Raw genomic sequence first — 19,004 nt, forward strand, 5'->3', positions numbered from 1 at the left:
TTACAATTTGCACTGCCGCTGTTCCTGGTCCCCAGAGTTTAGAGCTGGCTTACACCACTATAGCCGTGTAATTTCTCTGGCCCTTTTACCACAGCCACTGCCCATGGCTCTGCCCAGTGTCCCGTACATTCTTTCTACTGTCCCTCTCCCTCTTCCCCTCATCCTCACTGAAGGGGAACCTCAGATTCAAGGCTGGATACAATCACCATTAAGTGTCAAGAAGACGAGAGTGCAATTCCAGCTCTATTGCTTATTGACCTCAGGCAAGTTACTTTCTGTTTCTTCCACAGTAGAAGAGGTAGTGACACCGTATAGTCATTAAAGAATTGAGATAAAGTAAAGTCCTAAGGATAGTGTCATCATTCATATCATCATCTCACCACCTGTGCTGGGCTGGTCCCCCTTGGCTCCTCCCCAGCTGCAGGGACTCAGGAGACATCTCATCCCTCTTTCCATCGAGTCCTGGGAACCTGAGTGGGGTGGAGTGGAGGCCTGGCCCTCAGGTGCTCGGGTAGCTGTATTGTATGTCTAGGGGTGAGGGGAACTGCTGCCTTTGCTCTCTTTGTTCAGACTCTTAGCTCAGGCAGCAGCAGGCGTGGGCGTTCCCAGGGGAGGAACTGACAGCTTCAGTTCTCACAGGGACCTTGCAGGTGACAGCTGGGGAGGTGCAGGCCAACCCTATCAGGCACCAGCTGATGGGCCTCCCTGTTGGATGTGGGCCCCACCTTGAATCAGCCCAGGTAACAGCTGAGTGTAGTTCTGGGCGCAAAATGTAGCCTCCAGCCTGCTCCTTGCCGGGTAAGGGGTAAGGTGATGGGGACTTGGTCACTGAGTTACCAAATGAATTCTAACGGGTCCCTGCTCCTCTCCAGGCCTGTTTTTTCATTGGCAAAGGGACAAGCTGGACTCCGTAATCTTTAGGGGCCTTTTGCCCCTTGTTATGACTACTCCAGGACTAAGTCAGTTCCGGAGTCTCCCTAGAACCGTTAGACAAGAAAACTCAGGCTCAGAGGAGCAAGGAGCCTAAATCCACCCATCCCTTCCATGGGGGGGCTTTGAGAACAGAGAGTCAAAGTGAGCAAGTGCAGTAGAAAAATTCTTTATTGAAAAGGGAAGGGTGGCCCCCTTGCTGGTGCCTCCTGGGACCTGGCTAAGGGCGGGTTGCCACCGCTCAGCTCTTCAGGCAAAAGTCTCTGCACACCTTCCCCTAATAACCTTAAAGGGGAAGTGCCGTGGTAAATCACAGTCAATTCAGAACATCGCTTCCAGGGCCTTGCCTTTAAGAACTTCTTAAAGGCAAAGTGGACAAGTGCAGCAGATCAGAGCCAGGACGCTTTAGGAAAGTCTCAAAGAAGCGGCTCCGTGTCTTTACCTTTAAGAATCTCTTAAAGTTGAGGCATATTCGCGCTGAGTACAAAGGTGGAAAACTGTAAAGGAGTTTACAAAGCACTTTTGCAGTTCTTGCTTTTAGCATCTCTTTACGGGAGAGGTGGTCAAGCGTGAATTAACAAAAAAACAAAACACCTCGCAGAACTACTTTCCTCCCCGCCCGCCGGAAGCCGCCCCGCCTAACAGCCGCTGCGCGACCCCCGCGGGTCAGCGTCCTCGCCTTCCAGGAGCCCCGAGGCCGGGAGGTAACCGGAGAGCGCGCGGAGCGGGTGGGGCGACGCCCGCCGGGGTTTGGAGGCGGGGGGGCCCGGCTCCCGTAGTCACACCGGGGCGTCCCGGGAGTTTCTGGTTTCCTAGACTGTCTTCATAGAGGAAGCCGGACGGGGGCGGGGCGGGGCGAGGGGGCGAGCGGAGGGCGCGGTGACCATGGCGACCGCGGTGACCATAGCGACCGCGGCTCAGAGCACGGAGAGGTCGTGACACGACCTGGAGCGCTGCTTGAAGAACTTGGTGTTGCGCGGCACCAGGTTGGCAAGGAAGCGCTTGGCCTTCTTGGTGAGGCTCTCGCGGCGCGTGGGCGGCGCGGGGCCCTCGGGCCTGCCCCACTCGGGCTGCGGGCCCCCAGCGCGGTTTGGGCCCCGCCGCAGCCGGATCTGGCGCACCGCTCCCTCGAAGAGCTCCCGCGTGTTGTGGTGCAGCGCGGCCGACGTCTCGATGTGCTTGCAGCTCAGTATCCCTGCCAGATGGCGGCCCTCTGCAGGAAGGGACGTGTTCAGGCGCCCGCCCGCCCACGGGGCTGCGCTGGGCCCGGGGCCGGGCGAGGCTGGGCCTGGGGGGCCCAGGGCGTGCAGTGGAAAGGGATTGGGGCAAATGGATCTCTTGCAACTGATAGAACAAGCAGGGATTAAGTGGAGGGCGGTGGTGGTGTGGAGGGGGAGAGAGAAAGGGGCCTTGAGAAGAGGTGAGGGGGAACAGAAGGGAGTCTCTGGGCCCTAGGCTTGGGCATTGAGAGTCTGCCCTTAGCCTGGGGATAACTGCAATTTTGTGCACCCAGGAGGGTAAAAGGGCCTTATGGAGAAGAGGTGTCCTGGAAGGGAGAGGGTTCCCTGAGATTGCAAACATGGATGAGGTTCAGGGTACTCACCCTCCAGTGAGACCTCCCGGGAGCGGGCAAGGTCACTCTTGTTTCCAACGAGGATGACAGGCAGGTCATGGTGGGGCCTCCCAGCCCTGAGCCGTAGTAGGGTCTCTGGAACTTTGGAGAAGCTTTGTCGGTCGGTGACTGAGAAGACGATGAGAAAGGCATCCCCCGTCTGAAGGCAGTGGTCCTGCAGCCACCCCCCTGCGTCCCCCTGCAGATGGGCAGAAAGTCGTGGAATGTCAGGGCTGGAGGCATGGGAGAACCTGCCCAGCACCTACACCTCAAGGATGAGGAGCCAGGATGTGAGGGAGAAGCCACCTGCTTAGGACACAGAGCTAGTTAATGGCAGAATCTCCATACTCAGAGTGTGTTTGTGGAGGAGGGAGAAGTTTGTAATGTGAGCCCCACATGGGCGAATGGGGGACATAAGATCCTAGACTAGGGTAGCCCATCCTACTTTCTTATGCTTAAGCTCTTAAAAAATGAATGCTATTCAAGTGTGTGTAATCTGGCCTCTCATTTCTGCATAGTAATCATTTATGTCCAAATATTCACAAGTCCTCACTTTTTTCCCCTTCCCTGACATTACAGAACCCTGAGCTTCTGTCCTCTCAGATCAGGATCTTCTAGGCTGAAAAATGTACAGAGGGGGTCAGTTTCAGGGTGTTCAGCCTGGCTTGCAGTTGCAGGGTTTGTCGAATCCAGATCCTAACTTTCCTCTGGGTCAGAAGATCCTGGAAACCAGACAGCAGCTCTCAATACCATGGTGTGTGCATAGGTGTGAGCCTTTGCTCTCTGAGACAATATATATGAAAGGTCAGGTTCCACTACATGTTAAAACCAGGGGCTGTAGTCCCACCAGCCTTCAGCCTTCAGCCATACTTTGCCCCTCCTCAGCTCTCCCAGGTTTCATCACCTGCTTGCAGCCACATCTTAGTTCTCACCTGTTCCCAGATGTCATAAACAACTAGAGTCACTTCCTCCTTATCCACCATGATGCGTCTCTCATAGGTGTCCTCTGTTGGGAAATAGGGACAGGGAATAGAGCCCATTAGGAGGTTCCCCAACACCTGTTAGACCTGGTAACCAGGGATGCCTTAGATCCCAGCACCAGGGACCCCCTCCAGGGAGGTTGCCATAGAAAGCATTGAAACAGTTTCTCTTAGGTTCTGGCCTCCAGGACTGTTCATGCCTTGAGCTCTTCCATCCCTGACTAGGGCTCCAGAGACACCCTCAATCCTTGCAGGGCTCCCCCAAATACCTGGGTTCTCCGGCTCGTGAGCACTGTCTCCCTGGAGACCACCGAAAGTGCCTGCTAGGGTGCTCTTGCCCACGCCGCTCTCCCCCACCAGCATGACCTTGAAGATGCCATCTTTTTGGGTGGGGGCTGCCTCCCCTGAGCCCAGGGAGTCAGAGGAGCTAGAGGATGAGGCTTGAGGTGGCCAGTCAAGTTCATCTACAGCCTGGGCCCGCCGCAGCTGGTGCTTGTAGGGGACAGGCATACTGCCTCTTCGTCTGGGGGCCCCCGGGGCAGGGGGTGGCCCGCCCCAGTCCATCCCTGCCAACAGTTTCTCTGGCTTCTTCAGCAGTGTAGCATCTGCTTCTGGGGGGGCAAAGAGAAGGAAGCTATGAGTGGGGTAGGCCTGGACACCTGCAGAGGACTCAGTCCTGGCTGCTCCAGCCTCAGAGGCCCAGTCGATGACCGTGACCCAGAAGGAGCTGAGAATCTTTGGTCCGACCTCCTTCCACTGAACTCCACTAGAAGCCTGAACTGGTGGGGCTCCCAGGGGCTGACCTGAAGGCTTGCCCAGTGTGGTTCCAGCCACAACCCGTTCAAAACATGCCCCATGCAGGGGAGGCACCTGTGTGCAGGCTTGCACACCCACTCACACTTCACACTGACACACAGGCACACCCCCAGACTAGGCCTCTGGCCGGGGGCTGCCCCTCCTTCCACTGGGAGGCCCTGCCCCCTCCTGCTTCCTGCACTGATGATCCCCACACAGGGGATAAACTGAAGCTGCTGCCCAGGTTCTAGGGTTGGGTACTGATAGAGTCAAAAACTTTGTGGGGAGCCTGTTCCCAGGGAAGGGCCTTTGCTCACTGAGATGTGTGTGTTGGGTCTCCATGGGTGTGTTAAAGGGGCTGCCTCTTCCCATGGCTCTGTAGGTAAGCATCCCCCAGTGCATGTCTGTGTGTGAGAATCCTTCTGCACCCCTGGCTGTGTCTGTGAGTCGGACAGAATATTGTGTTCATCGTGAGGCTGAGGGAGGAAGAGAGAGAGGGAGGGAGCAGGAGCAGGGAGAGTGACAATGCACGGGTCAGGGTAACTGGAGGAGGAACCACAGACATAACAAAGGGGGATAGAGAGAGGCTGGAAATAGCCGAGGATCAATACTTGACTGGCAGCCAGGGCCTCCAGGAGCCAGAGAAACCCTCAAAACAGTTCCCCAGGGTAGCCCCCTGCCCATGATTCCCAGGCTTGTGGGCTGCCCCTTGTCTTTCCCCCTTCCCTCCTGCCTGTCCCAACCTCTTGGGAATGAGGCAAACCTAGGGGCTAAGTACCAGTTTCCCCAGGGAAGCCCTGGGTGATGGGTGAGGGGACACTTAGGCAGCCCACCTCTGCCCCCTAGCCCCCCACCTCAGCCGAGCCCCAGTCCTAGTGTGGGCAGGAGGCTTCCCCACTTCCTGAGTTGCTCTTCCCCTCTTGCTGTTTGCGTTCGAGCTCCTTCAACCCCTAGTTCTGACCTCCCCACCAAAGCTTCAGCTCCCACCCCCATGGTTGCAGCCAGCACCTGCCAGCTCAGCCCTCACCTGGTGTGGGCGTCCCTGGCGGGGAGGCCCGGTGGCTGCTGGCAGGGCAGAGTGCTGTGGTTTCTGTGTCCGTGTCCATGTCGGTGTCGAGGTCCGTGTGCATCGGTGTGCGTGTGCGTGTGCGTGTGCAGCCTGGCGGCTCGCAGCACCCGCTCCCTCACTCAGCAGCACTGTCAGCTTTTCCCTTTAAATACCACCCCCCATGCCCTCCCCCTAGACACCTGGGGAAACAGTCCCACCCCCTGATGAGGTCACATATGCTAATGAGCCGTGATGTCAGCGGGATTCCCTCCTTTCTGCCCCCCCACCCGCCCCCTTTGCAGTCGCTTCCCCTCTGGGAGCACACACACTACGGAGACACGAACAGAGCAAAGTCAGAGGGGCAGAAGAGACAGGTTCAGAGGAGTGGGGTGAGGGGTCAGTGGGCAAGGGAGCTGAGGATGGGAGGAGGCAAGGACCCAGGGCCTGGGTGGTCTTTCTCCAGGAGCCAGGACTATGTGTCATTTGTCTCAGTATCCCAGCCCCTTAGCCCAGTGTTCAGCCCAGAGTGGGTGCTCAGTAGCTAAATGGAGGGGCTAAAGGAAAACCAAAAAAGACGCAGGGACAGGAGGACAGCCACCCTGCCATCAAGCCTCTCTGCCAGCCCCTCTTCCCCATATTACCCCTTCTGGGCTAAGGCCCACAGCAGTACCCATTTCCCAGCCTGGCCCCTAGGCAGATGGGGGCTTTGAGGAAGGAGACATGGCTGCTTTGTTTGGCAGCTTCATTTTTTCACTAGGTCCAGGTGGGTACAAACCATTGTGGGGACTTCTTCCCCATCTCTCCCTCCCTGCCCAGCCCACCAACCTCGTGTTAATCAGAGCAGGAAAAAGGGGAGAGACAGCTAGCCCTCTAGAAGAAGTGCCCAATCCCAAGTGCAGGTGCCAGCCCCCTTCTCAGTGCTCTCTGGGGCAGCCCCAGGCCTTCTGGGCTACACAGGGCAGACACACAATGACACCTACCTCTGGGTGGGGGGCGGGGAGCCAGGATAGCAGGGCTCCTTTACTGCTCCTTTTCTGCCCGGTCCCTTTCCCTTCAGGCTCCCACTCTTGTCTTCCTGATGCCCCCAAGGACCCATACACACATTCCGATTTCCTGGCCCCTTCTCACCCCATTTTTGCCAGATGCTGTGCTAAGCACCTTCCTGCATTCTCTCCTTTCATCCTCATGACCCTGAGGCTCAGAGTGGTGGGTGAGTGGCCTGTGCCCCAAATCAATCATGCAGCTGGAAAATGGGGACACCAGGATTCCCACCCAGATCTTTCCAATGCCAAAGACTGTTTTTCGTCTCTATGCTATGCTGCCTTCCTTGTCTTAAATATTCCAACTGTCTCCTATTATTGGGGACAATCTATATTGCGATCTTCAGTGGACTTTTCCAACTGAAGAAGCAAATAGTGATCTAGGGATTACTAGTGCAGTGATGCTTCACTGTACTTCACCACAGGGTACATTGTGGGGTCTAGAGGGAGCAGAAAGAACTCTTAAGCAGCTACAGTCTTCATGTGCTTCACTCACTGGACAGACTCTACAGTCCTCAGTCACAGCCTACTTGTTCTTACTTTATTCACAATTTTAATGTGTCCATGTGTGTTCCTGTGCTCAAAGATTAGAAGCACATTTATAGCAGCTAGAGGCCCCTGATAGCTTGGTAGCAAGGGAGGCAATATCACAGAAAACTTTTAAAGCAGTCATAAGCATTTAAAATGTGGTCCAAGGTCATCTGGCATTAAGGCAAATAGCTTTTCTGACACTGTTACAGCTTCTGAAAACATTGCTGCAGAGGTTTTTGGTGTCTATGAATGATCCTCAGCTATCCAGAAGGATTTATATTATAGTACAGATGGGCTGAAGACGAGTGTAATGTTTTAGAGTGATTTCCTTCCAGAATGAGTTTTTAAAAAGTTTTAAATTGTAAAGGGATGAGCTTTATATGTTTCTGGAAAACTCATTTAGGTGGTAGAATTCATTTCTTTTTTTTTTTTTTGCGGTACGCGGGCCTCACACTGACATGGCCTCTCCCGTTGCGGAGCACAGGCTCTGGACGCGCAGGCTCAGCGGCCATGGCTCACGGGCCCAGCCCCTCCACGGCATGCGGGATCTTCTCGGACTGGGGCACGAACCCGTGTCCCCTGCATCAGCAGGTGGACTCTCAACCACTGCGCCACCAGGGAAGCCCGGTAGAATTCATTTCTATGATACTAGATAAGAGTGTCAGGGGCTGGAGACCCCAGCGAGGATTCTTGACCATGACTTCTGCCTGCCTTCAATGCAGCCTTAGGCCGCAGACGCATGCTGGGTTTCATCTTGACCCACCACCTCTCTTGTCCCACTGGTAAGAGGCTGTGCACTTGCCCAGGTCAAGGCTCCCTCAGGAATTGGAGGTCCTGTGTAATAGTGGGACAGACTGAGATCTGGAACCGAGCTGATCCAGATTTAAGTCTGCCTCTCAGTAGAGACTGGAGCAGTATTCCTCTGAAGCTGCTCATGAGCCTGTGAATTGGGGCTGTGATGCCCATGGCACAGCCTTGTTGTGAAGGTTAGCTACGTGTGGTAAAGGTTTTGGCACTCAGCAGGTTGCCCAACAATCTGGTGCTGCCCCAGTCTCAGGCTGTGTGGCTGGGGGTCCCCTTCCCCTCCCAGCGTGGCCGGGAGCTTGGTTCAGGCCCCGATTCTGCTCCTTAAGCACCGAATTCTGGTATTTGCTCAGATTTATCTCAGATTTTCAGCCTGATCCCCATCTCATAACTGAGATCACCTCCCTCCTCCCCACCAAGGGCCTTTGCATGAGTCCCACACCCCCAGTACTGGGCACCTTGGACAGTGGTGTCTATCCTGATAGGATCTGAAGTCGCCTCATTTCTTTTTCCTTGGGCCGTGGTGAAAATAACTTGGGTGACAGCCCCCTAGTGCCCCACCCTTGCCTGGGTAAGACCCTCTGTCTGTTTCCCCATTCTGCCTGTACAAGGTCAGTCCCCTCTCACCGCCACCTGGGGCTTCACTGTGGCTGACAAAAACAGTGTTACTCCTTGCACCTCCTAGATCACACACCCAGCACCTAGAGGAATCTTCTTTCAGGCCCATGAGTATACATGCACAGGGCTTCCTAGGGAACTCTACCTTTAAGTCCTCCCTCCAGCATTCTGAAGCATTCCACCACGAGGAACATTGTTCTACCTTAAATCTTTGTCCACTTTCAAGTTTCAAATACCCCTAGGAGGTAAAAGGTCTGGAGCAGGACAATGATGAGGATATCAGGCTGAAGGTTTCGAGGTGGCTATGGGGGAGACGAGCAGGGAGAGGCAGAGGCCAGGTGATGGAGAGGCAGAGGCCAGGTGATGGAGAGGCAGCGGCCAGGTGATGGAGAGGCATGGGAGAGGAAATCAACATTCCCTGCCTCACTGTTTTCACTGGGCCTGACGCTGGTGGGACACAGTGATTGTTTACTCTGGGGAAGGTAGGCCCGGAAGGAGAACAGCAAGCAAGGATGAGAATCTCTGGAGCCCCTTCCCCAATCTCTGGAGAGGGCGTGGAATGAAAGGTGCTCGAGTCTTCCCCAAGCCAAGATGCCAGTGTCCCAGGACTGTACCATATCCCCTTGGCCACTTCCCTAGGCGCCTGCTCGCTGGCAGAGGGAACGGTATGCAGTTAGTGCTGGGTGTGAGGAGGCTGGCAGTGTGTAATCAACAGGGCCCCTCCACCAGGGAGGTGGGGATAGGCCAGGCCAGGCAGGCAGGGTGAGGGAGCCTAAGGGGGAGCCCTTTCTCTGGGGACTGATTGTTAGGGAATGCCTCAGCTCTGCTCCTGTGGGCATCACCCCCAAAGGCTCTTTCTAAATCCTGCTCCTGGCTGATTTTCCTTTTAAACTCTGGGACAGCTCTGTCAGCTTGCTTACCACAGGCTGGGTCCCAACACTTCTCACAGATCATTCCCTCCTCCATTACGCTCTCCAGCTCTTTGGCTCTGGCTATTGCTTGTGCTCCTGCGCCTTTCTCAGGAAGTCCAGGGTTCCTCTTACAGCCCTAGCCCTTACTGTCTCCTTAAGTTTGCTTATCGTATGGACTCTCACCCCACGTAAAATTCACAATTCTATACCAACTACTGACAGCATTCTTTAGGATCTAGTTTGGGCCCTCTTCCAGGAAGACCTCTTGGATCTGGCCAAGGTGATGCTACGATCTTCACACCCTGAACAATTATTTTTCTCTGGACGCATCTTTGCCCGCTTTGAGGCATCCTGGCTGCGAGTTCATCTGTCTTGCCTAGGACAGACTGAAAATGCCTGGTAGGGTGGAGGCTGGAGGGCAGGAGTGTTTCACCAGGGACAGTCTGCTTCTGTGATTAGTGCTATGCGAGTACTCCATAAAGGGGAAGTTTCTCAGCTGCAGGGCCCAGCGGGCTCACGACTTCCAGCCTGGCAGTAAGGAGGCTTGGTGCTCACTGCTGGTGTCAGTCACTGTAGAGCTGGGCCCCAGGCAGTGAGTGGAGGTGGACAGGGTTAGTCTTAGGGTTCCTAGAATTTTCTTACCCTCTGAGTGGTATAAAAACCAAGGATGGGGTGGTTGGAAGATAAATAGGAAAAGGCCAGGAGGTGGAGGGCAGAGCAAAGGGCTTCATAGGGAGAAGGTGAGGGGAGCATAAGCTGAGATGGGCAGAGAGGCGGGGCTCATGCTCACAGCTCATTTACAAAAATCTTAAGTTTCTGATTCCTTTATTTTCAACCTCGGCTTCCTGGACAATGACCTGGCTATGGAACAAAAGCATTTGCTGTGCTCTTTTTATGAGCTAGGCCTTGTGGGATGGATCACCATTGGCAAAACCCCAGGGCCTGCCCAAATCCTCCCCTTGGGGGCTGGAAGTCTCCAGCCAATTGGCATTCTGGTGCTTAAGGCCACTTTTGGGTGGGTTTGGCAAGGATGGAGTGTCCAGGCCTATGACCCTTTAAGAATTTTACTTTTTAAAAACAGCCACCCAAATGGTGGTGGTGTGGGGAGAGGGTAGTGCAGGACTATGGTCTCTGGCCATGCGCAGAGTGGGGGCTCTGTGTGAGCTCTCTCCCTGCCTGAGGGACACCTAACTTTATAGCAGCTACATGGGATCCACGGGAGGCCCATCAAGTGCCCTCACACTGAGGGACAGGGAGGGAAGTAGTGGAAGGGAAGCTGAGCTGCCCTCTAAAGGGTTGCTGTCACTGTGAATAGAGCACCCAGGGGAGCCAGGTCACCTCACGCCAGCAGTGGCTCATCTTCTGCTTCAACCACCCAGACCCCGGGCTCAGCCAGTGGCACCAGCAGCACATCGTCCTCGTCCTCTGGGGACAGGACTGTTGTGTGGGGTCCAGGTGGGGCCCGGGTTGGTCCTGGGGGCCGCAGGCTGGGCAGGAGGCGGCCTCGCAGGGCCTGTACCACTCCAGACAGCAGTGATGGCTCCAGGGGCGCAGCAGGCAGTGGCCCTGGGGCCTCGGGGACAGTGGGGAAGGCTGGAGATGTGCTGGCAGGTGGCAGTGGAGCCTTTACAGGCAGCGGGGGTGCCTGTTCCCCATCCTGCCCACCCACCGCCCCGCCCTCACGGGCTGGACCTGTGCTGCCATCTAAGGTCTCAGGGGGAGCAGCAGCAGGTGTGACCTGGGATCTGGTCTCAGAGGTCCGGGCTGGGGGACTGGTTCGCGGAAGCAGGCCCCAGCGGCGGAGGCGGCGCACTAGGCGGCGCATAGAGCGTCCACGCTGGCGGCGGCGGGTGCCTGAGGCGCCCCCTGGAGTCATGTCCTGGCGCAAGATCTGTAGCAGAGAACGCAGGTTGCCCAGCACGGAGTTCTGCAAGGAGAGGATGAAGACACCAGAGTCAGAGGGGGTGGGGATGGCCAGAAGCCTGAAAGAAGGAAGGGCCCGAAGTGGGAGGTGGTCCGGCTGGGGAGGTGACTTACGTCATTCGGGTTCTCTGTAGGGAAGTCCTCTACAGGTGGGATGGCGCCCTGGGCAATGAGCTGCCCATAGGAGGGAGGCGCCTGCTGTTGCACAATCTCTGCCTCTGTCCGGGAGAGGGGGGCGAAGATGCTGGAAGGGACGAGGACGGCTCGGTCACGGGTGCTGCTCACCAGAGCCACCTGCCCCAGCCTGGACAGGCCTCTTTCCTCCGCACCCAGGCCGGGGCACCCGGAGCTAGGCCACGGCTTTCCAAAGTCATCTGACATCCCCCTCCTTCCTTGAGATGGCTTTCAGGATCTAGACCTGTCCCCGACTCAGAGGAGCATGCCTGCCAAGCTAGACAACCCTAGGAGCCAACGCAGACGCTGGTCACCAGAACCTGTCCCCAGCGTGGGCGCCCTCTGGTCTTCTGTGGCTGCACAGGCCCTGTCCGGCCCTCAGTCCCCATGCCTCTACCGCCAGCTGCATTTCCACTGACCTGTACTCCTGGGTACGAATGGCATAGAGCTTGCAGGTGCAGCCCAGGGCAATGACCAGCAGCAAGCCGCACACGAGGCTGCCGATGACCGCGGCGGTAATGACCTTGCGGGGCAGGGCATACGAGCAGTCCCACTCGTCGCTGCCGTCGGCGCAGTCTGGCTGCCCGTCGCACACCCACGTCTCATACACGCACTTCTCGTCCCGGCACCGGAAGTTGCCAGGCTGGCAGAGCCGACAGCGTCTCTCGTCTGCCCCATCAGCACAGAAGGTCTGGTAGTTGCAGCGGTCAGCAGGCAGGTAGCAGGCTGTGGCGCCGGGGGTGCCAGAGGCCCCACAGGGGTAGTGTCCGGGTGGGCAGCTGGGGCAGTTCTCCTCGTCCGCGCCGTCGGCGCAGTCCCACGAGCCATCGCAGCGCTGTGCCTCGCTGTAGCAGCGCTCGCCTAGGCCCTCGCCAGCCCCCAGGCCAGAGCCTAAGCCGCAGGGTCGGTCCCAAGGCAAGCAGTAACCCCGCACGTGGTAGGTGGCATTGAAGCCCCGACCGCCGCTCCAAGCGACTGTGTGGTAGTCCACGGTGGCCTGGCCGGACAGTGTCTCCACGGTGACAGCCTTGCCATTGCTGAAGTGGGTGAGGCTGCGCAGTAGCCGGAGGGTCTCGGGGGGCCCGGCGCCATCATACACATGCACTGCATCTCCATAGCCCAGGTCCAGGGCTGTAAAGCGCACTGCCAGGCGCCGGCCATCATGGGGGTCCAACAGCCAGAGGCAGGACTGGGGGTGGGAGACTGAGGCCAGGTGTGAGTATCCGAGGGAGGAGAAGACCCCATAGAAGTCTTCCAAGGTGTGATTGCAGGGTGGGGTGGGGACAGGGGCCGGGGTCAGGTTGGGGAAGGGGTCTGAATTGCAACCTGCCTCGTCAGAGCCATCGCCACAGGCATCGACCCCGTCACAGCGCTGGACCAAGGGCACACAGCGGTGGTTCAGGCACTGGAACTCTTCCTGCAGGCACATCAGCCAATCTGCAGAGGCACCATGGAGAGGGGCTGTGAAGCACTGGAGCTGCCAGGATCCTCCCCTCCTCCCTCAGGCTTCCACTGCCAGTTCCAGTAGCACTACAGACAGCCCTGTCCAGCCCACCTTGGCTGTAGGAGAGCAGGAAGCCCTGGCCCATGGGTGCTCTGGCCCCAGCATAGCTGTAGGTGATGGTGACGTTGCCTCCAGGCAGCTGCAGAGGGCTGGCAGGTGCCTCACACAGGGAGATCTGTGGCTGGATGGGGGAGCGCAGGATTAAGTGCTCTGAGCCACAGGCCAGACGCAGTTTTTGGAACCTACAGGGGTGAAGGAGAGCAGGACGTAAGATATTCTTGACCACTGCTGGCTTCTTCCTCCCCAAGTGTTGTCAGGCCCGTTCTACTCCAAGAAGCACGAACACCTGCTTATCCACAATCCAAATAGCCAAATGAAAATGGAGTTAGCCAAATTCCTTTGTAATCAAGGCAACAGCCCTAACAGAGGCCTATGGCACCATGAGACCATGAGTACATCCTAGAGCCTTTTGGAAAAACTGCCTTGTGTTCTGGACTGAGTTAGGACAGATTCAGTGCTTTCCTGTTGTTGTAGCACTGTCACCCGAGTCTGGTGCTAGCAGTAACCGGCAATTACCATACAGCTTAATTAACCAGAACTCACCATCCCCTCCCAGTGCCCAGTGGTGAGACCTGAGATCACCATGGCATTCTGATCCCTCTGCCCCAACAACCTCTCCCCAGATTGCCCTCTCCCTTCACCTACCCTTTTCTGGGTAAATTCGTGGGAAGTGAGCTGTAGGAAGCAAATAGCCAGGTACTCAACATGGGCCCCAACCCTACGGCCCACGGTTGGAGGAGCCCAGGGAGACCTGGACTGTTTAAAAGATCTGGGGAGAGACTTCACTGGTGGTCCAGTGAGTAAGACTCTGCGCTCCCAATGCAGGGGGCGTGGGTTCAATCCCTGGTCGGGGAACTAGATCCCACATGCCGCAACGAAGAAGTCTGCGTGCTGCAACTAAGAGCCCGTGTGCCGCAACTAAAGATCCCTCATGCCCCAACGAAGATCCCATGTGCCACAACTAAGACCCAGTGCAGCCAAAATTAAATAAATAAATAAATAATTTAAAAAAAAAAAAAAACGATCTGGGGAGGCTGAGGAAGGTTCTAAGCTGATGAAGGAATAGCTTTGAACCCCAGGCAAGGACGTGCAATGGATTGAAGGACTCCTCCAAGCAGCCGTATCAGAAAGAACTGTTTCTAGAGGAAAGGACTGTTTCTGTTGTCCTTCAGAGATGACAAGACCCAAGCTAGATGTCCACTCCAGGCAGTTCCAATTCACCATGGAACAAGCCAGGCTTTTAGGGAAGACTAGGCCAAATCTAATTCTCCTCTTCCCCCTGTTGACAGGGATGGAAGTTCCATGGAGAAGATCCCTGAAGTCTTTTCCATGGTAGAGGAGGAGGGGTGGGGGAAAGGAATAGGGTCTTGCTCTGCTTCTCACCTGACCGTTACCGTCTGCTCCTTGCTGCCCAGGATGAGCCAGGTACAGTTGGCAGGGGAGCTGCGGCTGTCCCGGCCCACGGGCCTCTGTAAGGTGCCCTGCACTTCCAAGAGCACTGCCGGGGGATCCTCACAGGCTGGAGAGAGAGAGGAAGGTAGGGACATCGGTTGAGAGCCTCTTACCATGCCACGCCTCCTCCAAGGGCCTGGGTTTTTCAAGAAGGAGCACAGAAACTCCCCTGCCCCAGCGACACACACTCTAAAGGCATAGTCTTCAGCAGGCCCCTGTCTCTCCACACTCATCATAGTTCCACCTTGAGTATCAACACCACAAACAATATGAGGTCTGCTTTGTGCCAGCCACTGGGCCAGGAGGAACCGGAAATACTGTTTCTATCCTCAGGGAGACTACATCCGATCAAGAATGGATATTTGGGGAAAAAGTACATAACTACTGGCTGAGGGCTTATGCTAGGTCTCAGTTTCCCCATCTGTAAAATAAAGGGTGGATGACCTCCACTCTAAAACTACGGTAGGCACTAGAGGAATTCAAGAAAGAGAGAGTCTTTCTCTTGGGTCCTCCCTCATTACCAAGCCCATGGGACCCCAGGGGCATCCTCTACTCACCAGGATTTGGGAAAATGATTCTGTCTGGGTGGGCCACAGCGCCTCCTAGAGGAAGAGCGAGAAAGGGCAAGAGTCACGCTTCGGAGTTTTCTTCACCTGAGCGACTCAAGTAGGAAAGGGAGCCATCTGCGGCTTCCGGGTAGTTTACAGGAAGGGGTGGTGGAGCAGAGGAAGGCAGCGGTGTGTGACCTCGAAGGAAGGTCCGGCAGCACGGCCTATGGGGTGGGTACGGTGATCTACGGAAGCCAGAGGGAGGATGCGGGCTGAGGAGAGCGGATAGAGAGTTCCCGGGGATTGGGGCAGGCAGTGCCGGGCACGGGCGGGCAGGGTAAAGTGAGGGGCCACGTAGGAGGAAGGGAACTAGAGCCCCTGGGCCCGGTGACAGCACTGGGAGCGGGTTGCCGGGCGAGTAGTCTCGTTTTCGGTTTCTTACCTAGAAGGAGGAGAAGGATGGCCGGCAGCATCGTGAGCCGTCCGGAGGTGCAAGAAGAGTCCCGGAGCTTCGGTGGTCTATCCAGTGGGGAGGCGGCGCCGCTCCGGGCGTCCTGGCCTCCCAGTGCCGCCTCCCCGAGGGGCCTCCATGGCCCGGGCTCCTCGACCGGTGCTCTGGAGGCCAGGGCTGGGGGCGGGTGGGGGACGGAGGCGGCCCGAGCGCAGGGGCGGTGCCTCTCGCCAACTTCGGAGTTGTTTTTCCCGGCCGCCTCCTCGCTCTCTCCCGAGGCCGGGCCCCGAAGCCCCGGAAATCGGCTGGAAGACCGGCTCTGGGGCGCGCCCTCGCCTAGAGCCGGCCCGCAGGCCGCGAGCGCCCCAGTCCAGGCCTGGCCGCCACCTGCTGGGGCTTGAGGCCACTTCCTCTTCGGGCCAAACTTTACCGACTGTCAGCCCCCAGGGCCGGCCCGGGCGATGCTCAACTTCTCCAGCGCGTCCAGCCCGCGGAACGCAGCAGGGGAGCGGGGGAGGGGGACAGGCGGCTCGGCACAGCGCCCAGTCCCTCGCCCAGACTGTACCCCTGCCAGCCCAGGGGTTGGAGGAGCCCGGGCGGAGGAGGGGGCGGGTGACGAGCCTGGCCCCACCCCTGCCAATCAACGCGCTCTCCGCCCACCCGCCCGTCTTAACCCCTTTCCGGTCGTGCAGGGTCCTGTCACTTGGGCTTTGAAGGCGCTCAGCTTCCACATTTAACTCTGCTTTGTTTAGTCCTTTCCGTGTAACGTTAGTTACAGGACACGTCTGTCAAAGGGCAACTGCTTATTCCGGAACTGTCATGTCTTTCCTTTGAATCCTTAAGCTCTCAGTACTTTTCTGGTCCCAGTGTCTGGGATGCGGTAGCACTTTTCTTGATGAGCCTCTATTATAGCAATTACCACACGGTGTTGTAACTATTTGTTTACGCTTTCCCGCCCCTGCCCCTCCCCTGCTGTGGAAACTGAAACTTCCTGTAGGCTGGGGCCTAGACTGTTTACCTTTGTACCCACAAGGCTTCTCTCCTGCTGAGACACAGTAATTCAATAAAGGAATAAATGTGCCTTCCCTTCTTGCTGGCTATGTGACGTTGAGAAAATTGTTTAACCTCTCTGTGCTTCTCAGTTGTAAAATGGGGTTAATAATGTACAATTCCCTCTTAAGGTTATTGTCAACATTTAGGGAGATAATACAAGTTGAACATCTAGGGAGTGTTTCGTACCTGCTAGCAATTATTATTATTAGTCACAAGAGATATTTCTAATTTATGTGGGCTTGGGGTTGCAGATTTCTTGTGGCACTTATAGGTTATAATAGTAAACAGTAACAATAGCAAATAGTTTTTGAGCTTTTTTTTCACATTTCAGGCACAGATCTAAGCACTTTTCAAGTATTTGCTCTTTTAATCCTCTCCACAGTCTTGTGAGGTGGTTATTATTGTTACTCCCATGTTACAGGTAAGGAAACTCTGGTACAGAGGGATTTAGAATTGCCCAAGATCATGGATCTAGTAAATGCTGAAACAAGGGTTTGAACCTAGGCGATCTGGCTTTGGACAGAGTGTACATTCAGAACCTTACTACTCTCTCCTCTCTACAAATGGTACAAACAGTTTTCTGTTCATGACATTTGTTGTTGACATCAGTTTTGATGTGTTCAAAGCTGAGACCTCAGCAGGGCCTGAAGCCATAGACTTGGCCATAAAAAGTCCTTCTGCCACTTGGATCTTGGTCCCATGCCAAGGGAACTTGGTTCCTTGGTCTCTCTCTGTTCCCTCCTATAGCCCTTGGGATTAATGAGGGGTGAAATAGAACCCTAAATGTGGGAGGAGGATGTTGAATAAAGGGAAGCAGGTCAGAGAGGTTGGGGAAATTAAAAATACTTAAGTCCTGAAAGCCATCATGGAAGTTTTAGTTGAGTGCAGGCTGTGTTCTCTATGCTGGGTACTTAGCAGATGCCTGGAACTTGTAAGATTTCACTTTAACTTCAAGGAGCTTACAGAATAGTTGGGAAGAGAGGTCAGATATATAAATTTAAAAAGTCAGCCATGGGGAGTACTTGGGAGTGGGCATGTGGGGAGTTTAGAAATGAATTTAGAAATAAAACAGGAAAAGTGGTGGTGAGATGGGAAGAGTTGTAAGGGGTAGGAGGAGGAGGAAGAGCCCATGGCCTGGAATGCTGAATAAACTAAGATTTGAAAAAAAAAAAAAATCAAGATCTAGGTTGGGGACTTGCCTGGTGGCGCAGTGGTTAAGAATCCGTCTCCCAATGCGGGGGACATGGGTTCGAGCCCGGGTCCGGGAAGATCCCACATGCCACGGAGCAACTAAGCCCATATGCCACAACTACTGAGCCTGCGCTCTAGAACCCTTGAGCCACAACTACTGACCCCACGTTCCACAACTACTGAAGCCCACGAGCCGAGAGCCTGTGCTCAGCAACAAGAGAAGCCACCACAATGAGAAGCCTGCGCACCACAACGAAGAGTAGCTCCTGCTCGCCGCAACTAGAGAAAGCCCGCGCACAGCAATGAAGACCCAACACAGGCAAAAAAAGAGTGAATTTGAGCCAAAAGAAAATAGGAAGAAGTGAAAGAGAACCTATAATTAGTTTAAGCTTTAATTCGTTTAGTGATTTTTTTCTTTTCTTTTCTTTTCTTTTTATTTTTTAATGAAGTGAAGGTAGAGGTCTTTAGTTAAGAGTGAGGCAGGAAGTGACAGCAGAGGGTTCTTTTTTTTTTAAAAGAAGATGTTGCGGGTAGGAGTTTATTAATTAATTAATTTCTTTTTGCTGTGTTGGGTCTTCGTTTCTGTGCGAGGGCTTTCTCTAGTTGTGGCAAGCGGGGGCCACTCTTCATCGCGGTGCGCGGGCCTCTCACTATCGCAGTCTCTCTTTTTGCGGAGCACAGGCTCCAGACGCGCAGGCTCAGTAGTTGTGGCTCACGGGCCTAGTTGCTCCGCGGCATGTGGGATTCTCCCAGACCAGGGCTCGAACCCGTGTCTCCTGCATTAGCAGGCAGACTCTCAACCACTGCGCCACCAGGGAAGCCCCCGTTTAGTGATTTTAAGTGTCCAAGCCCATATATATCACAATGTAGACCAAGTACATTTAGAAATGGGTCTGTGGAGATGTTCTTGGGACTCTGAGAAATTGTGAAAAATAGTGGAAGTACTGGAAAATTGGCAGATATTTGGTTTTCAAAATGCCAGTATCTTTTTAAAAAATATTTATTTATTTATTTATTTATTTTTGGCTGCGTTGGGTCTTTGTTGCGGCGAGCAGGGGCTACTCTTTGTTGCGGTGCACAGGCTTCTCATTGCGGTGGCTTCTCTTTTGGAGCACGGGTTCTAGGTGCACGGGCTTCAGTAGTTGTGGCACGTGGGCTCAGTAGTTGTGGCTCACGGGCTTCAGAATGCAGGCTCAGTAGTTGTGGCTCACAGGCTTAGTTGCTCCGCAGCATGTGGGATCTTCCCAGACCAAGGCTCGAACCCATGTCCCCTGCATTGGGAGACGATTCTTAACCACCGCGCCACCAGGGAAGTCCCACCAGTATCTAACTTTGATAGAGTACTCACCATATGTTTGGCACTCTTCTCAGCACTGCAC

General features: G+C 55.3%; 2 protein-coding genes across 2 annotated transcripts; both read right to left on the reverse strand.

Annotated features, from left to right (window-relative positions):
* Positions 1-1,847: 1,847 nt before the first annotated feature.
* Positions 1,848-5,447, reverse strand: REM2 (RRAD and GEM like GTPase 2). The gene is made up of 5 exons (XM_060098237.1): positions 5,345-5,447; positions 3,792-4,133; positions 3,475-3,548; positions 2,534-2,741; positions 1,848-2,143 (listed from the first exon to the last, which is right to left on the reverse strand). The coding sequence occupies exons 1-5, from the start codon at positions 5,445-5,447 to the stop codon at positions 1,848-1,850; spliced, it is 1,023 nt and encodes a 340-aa protein (XP_059954220.1).
* A 4,630-nt stretch (positions 5,448-10,077) lies between these two features.
* Positions 10,078-15,992, reverse strand: LRP10 (LDL receptor related protein 10). The gene is made up of 7 exons (XM_060096480.1): positions 15,373-15,992; positions 14,940-14,984; positions 14,314-14,449; positions 12,922-13,112; positions 11,786-12,803; positions 11,307-11,436; positions 10,078-11,196 (listed from the first exon to the last, which is right to left on the reverse strand). Exons 1-7 carry the CDS (start codon positions 15,401-15,403, stop codon positions 10,609-10,611), a joined length of 2,139 nt encoding a protein of 712 aa, XP_059952463.1. The 5' UTR covers positions 15,404-15,992; the 3' UTR covers positions 10,078-10,608.
* Positions 15,993-19,004: the final 3,012 nt, after the last annotated feature.

The sequence above is a fragment of the Mesoplodon densirostris genome, chromosome 4 (genome assembly GCF_025265405.1).
Source record: "Mesoplodon densirostris isolate mMesDen1 chromosome 4, mMesDen1 primary haplotype, whole genome shotgun sequence".
NCBI lineage: Eukaryota > Metazoa > Chordata > Mammalia > Artiodactyla > Ziphiidae > Mesoplodon > Mesoplodon densirostris.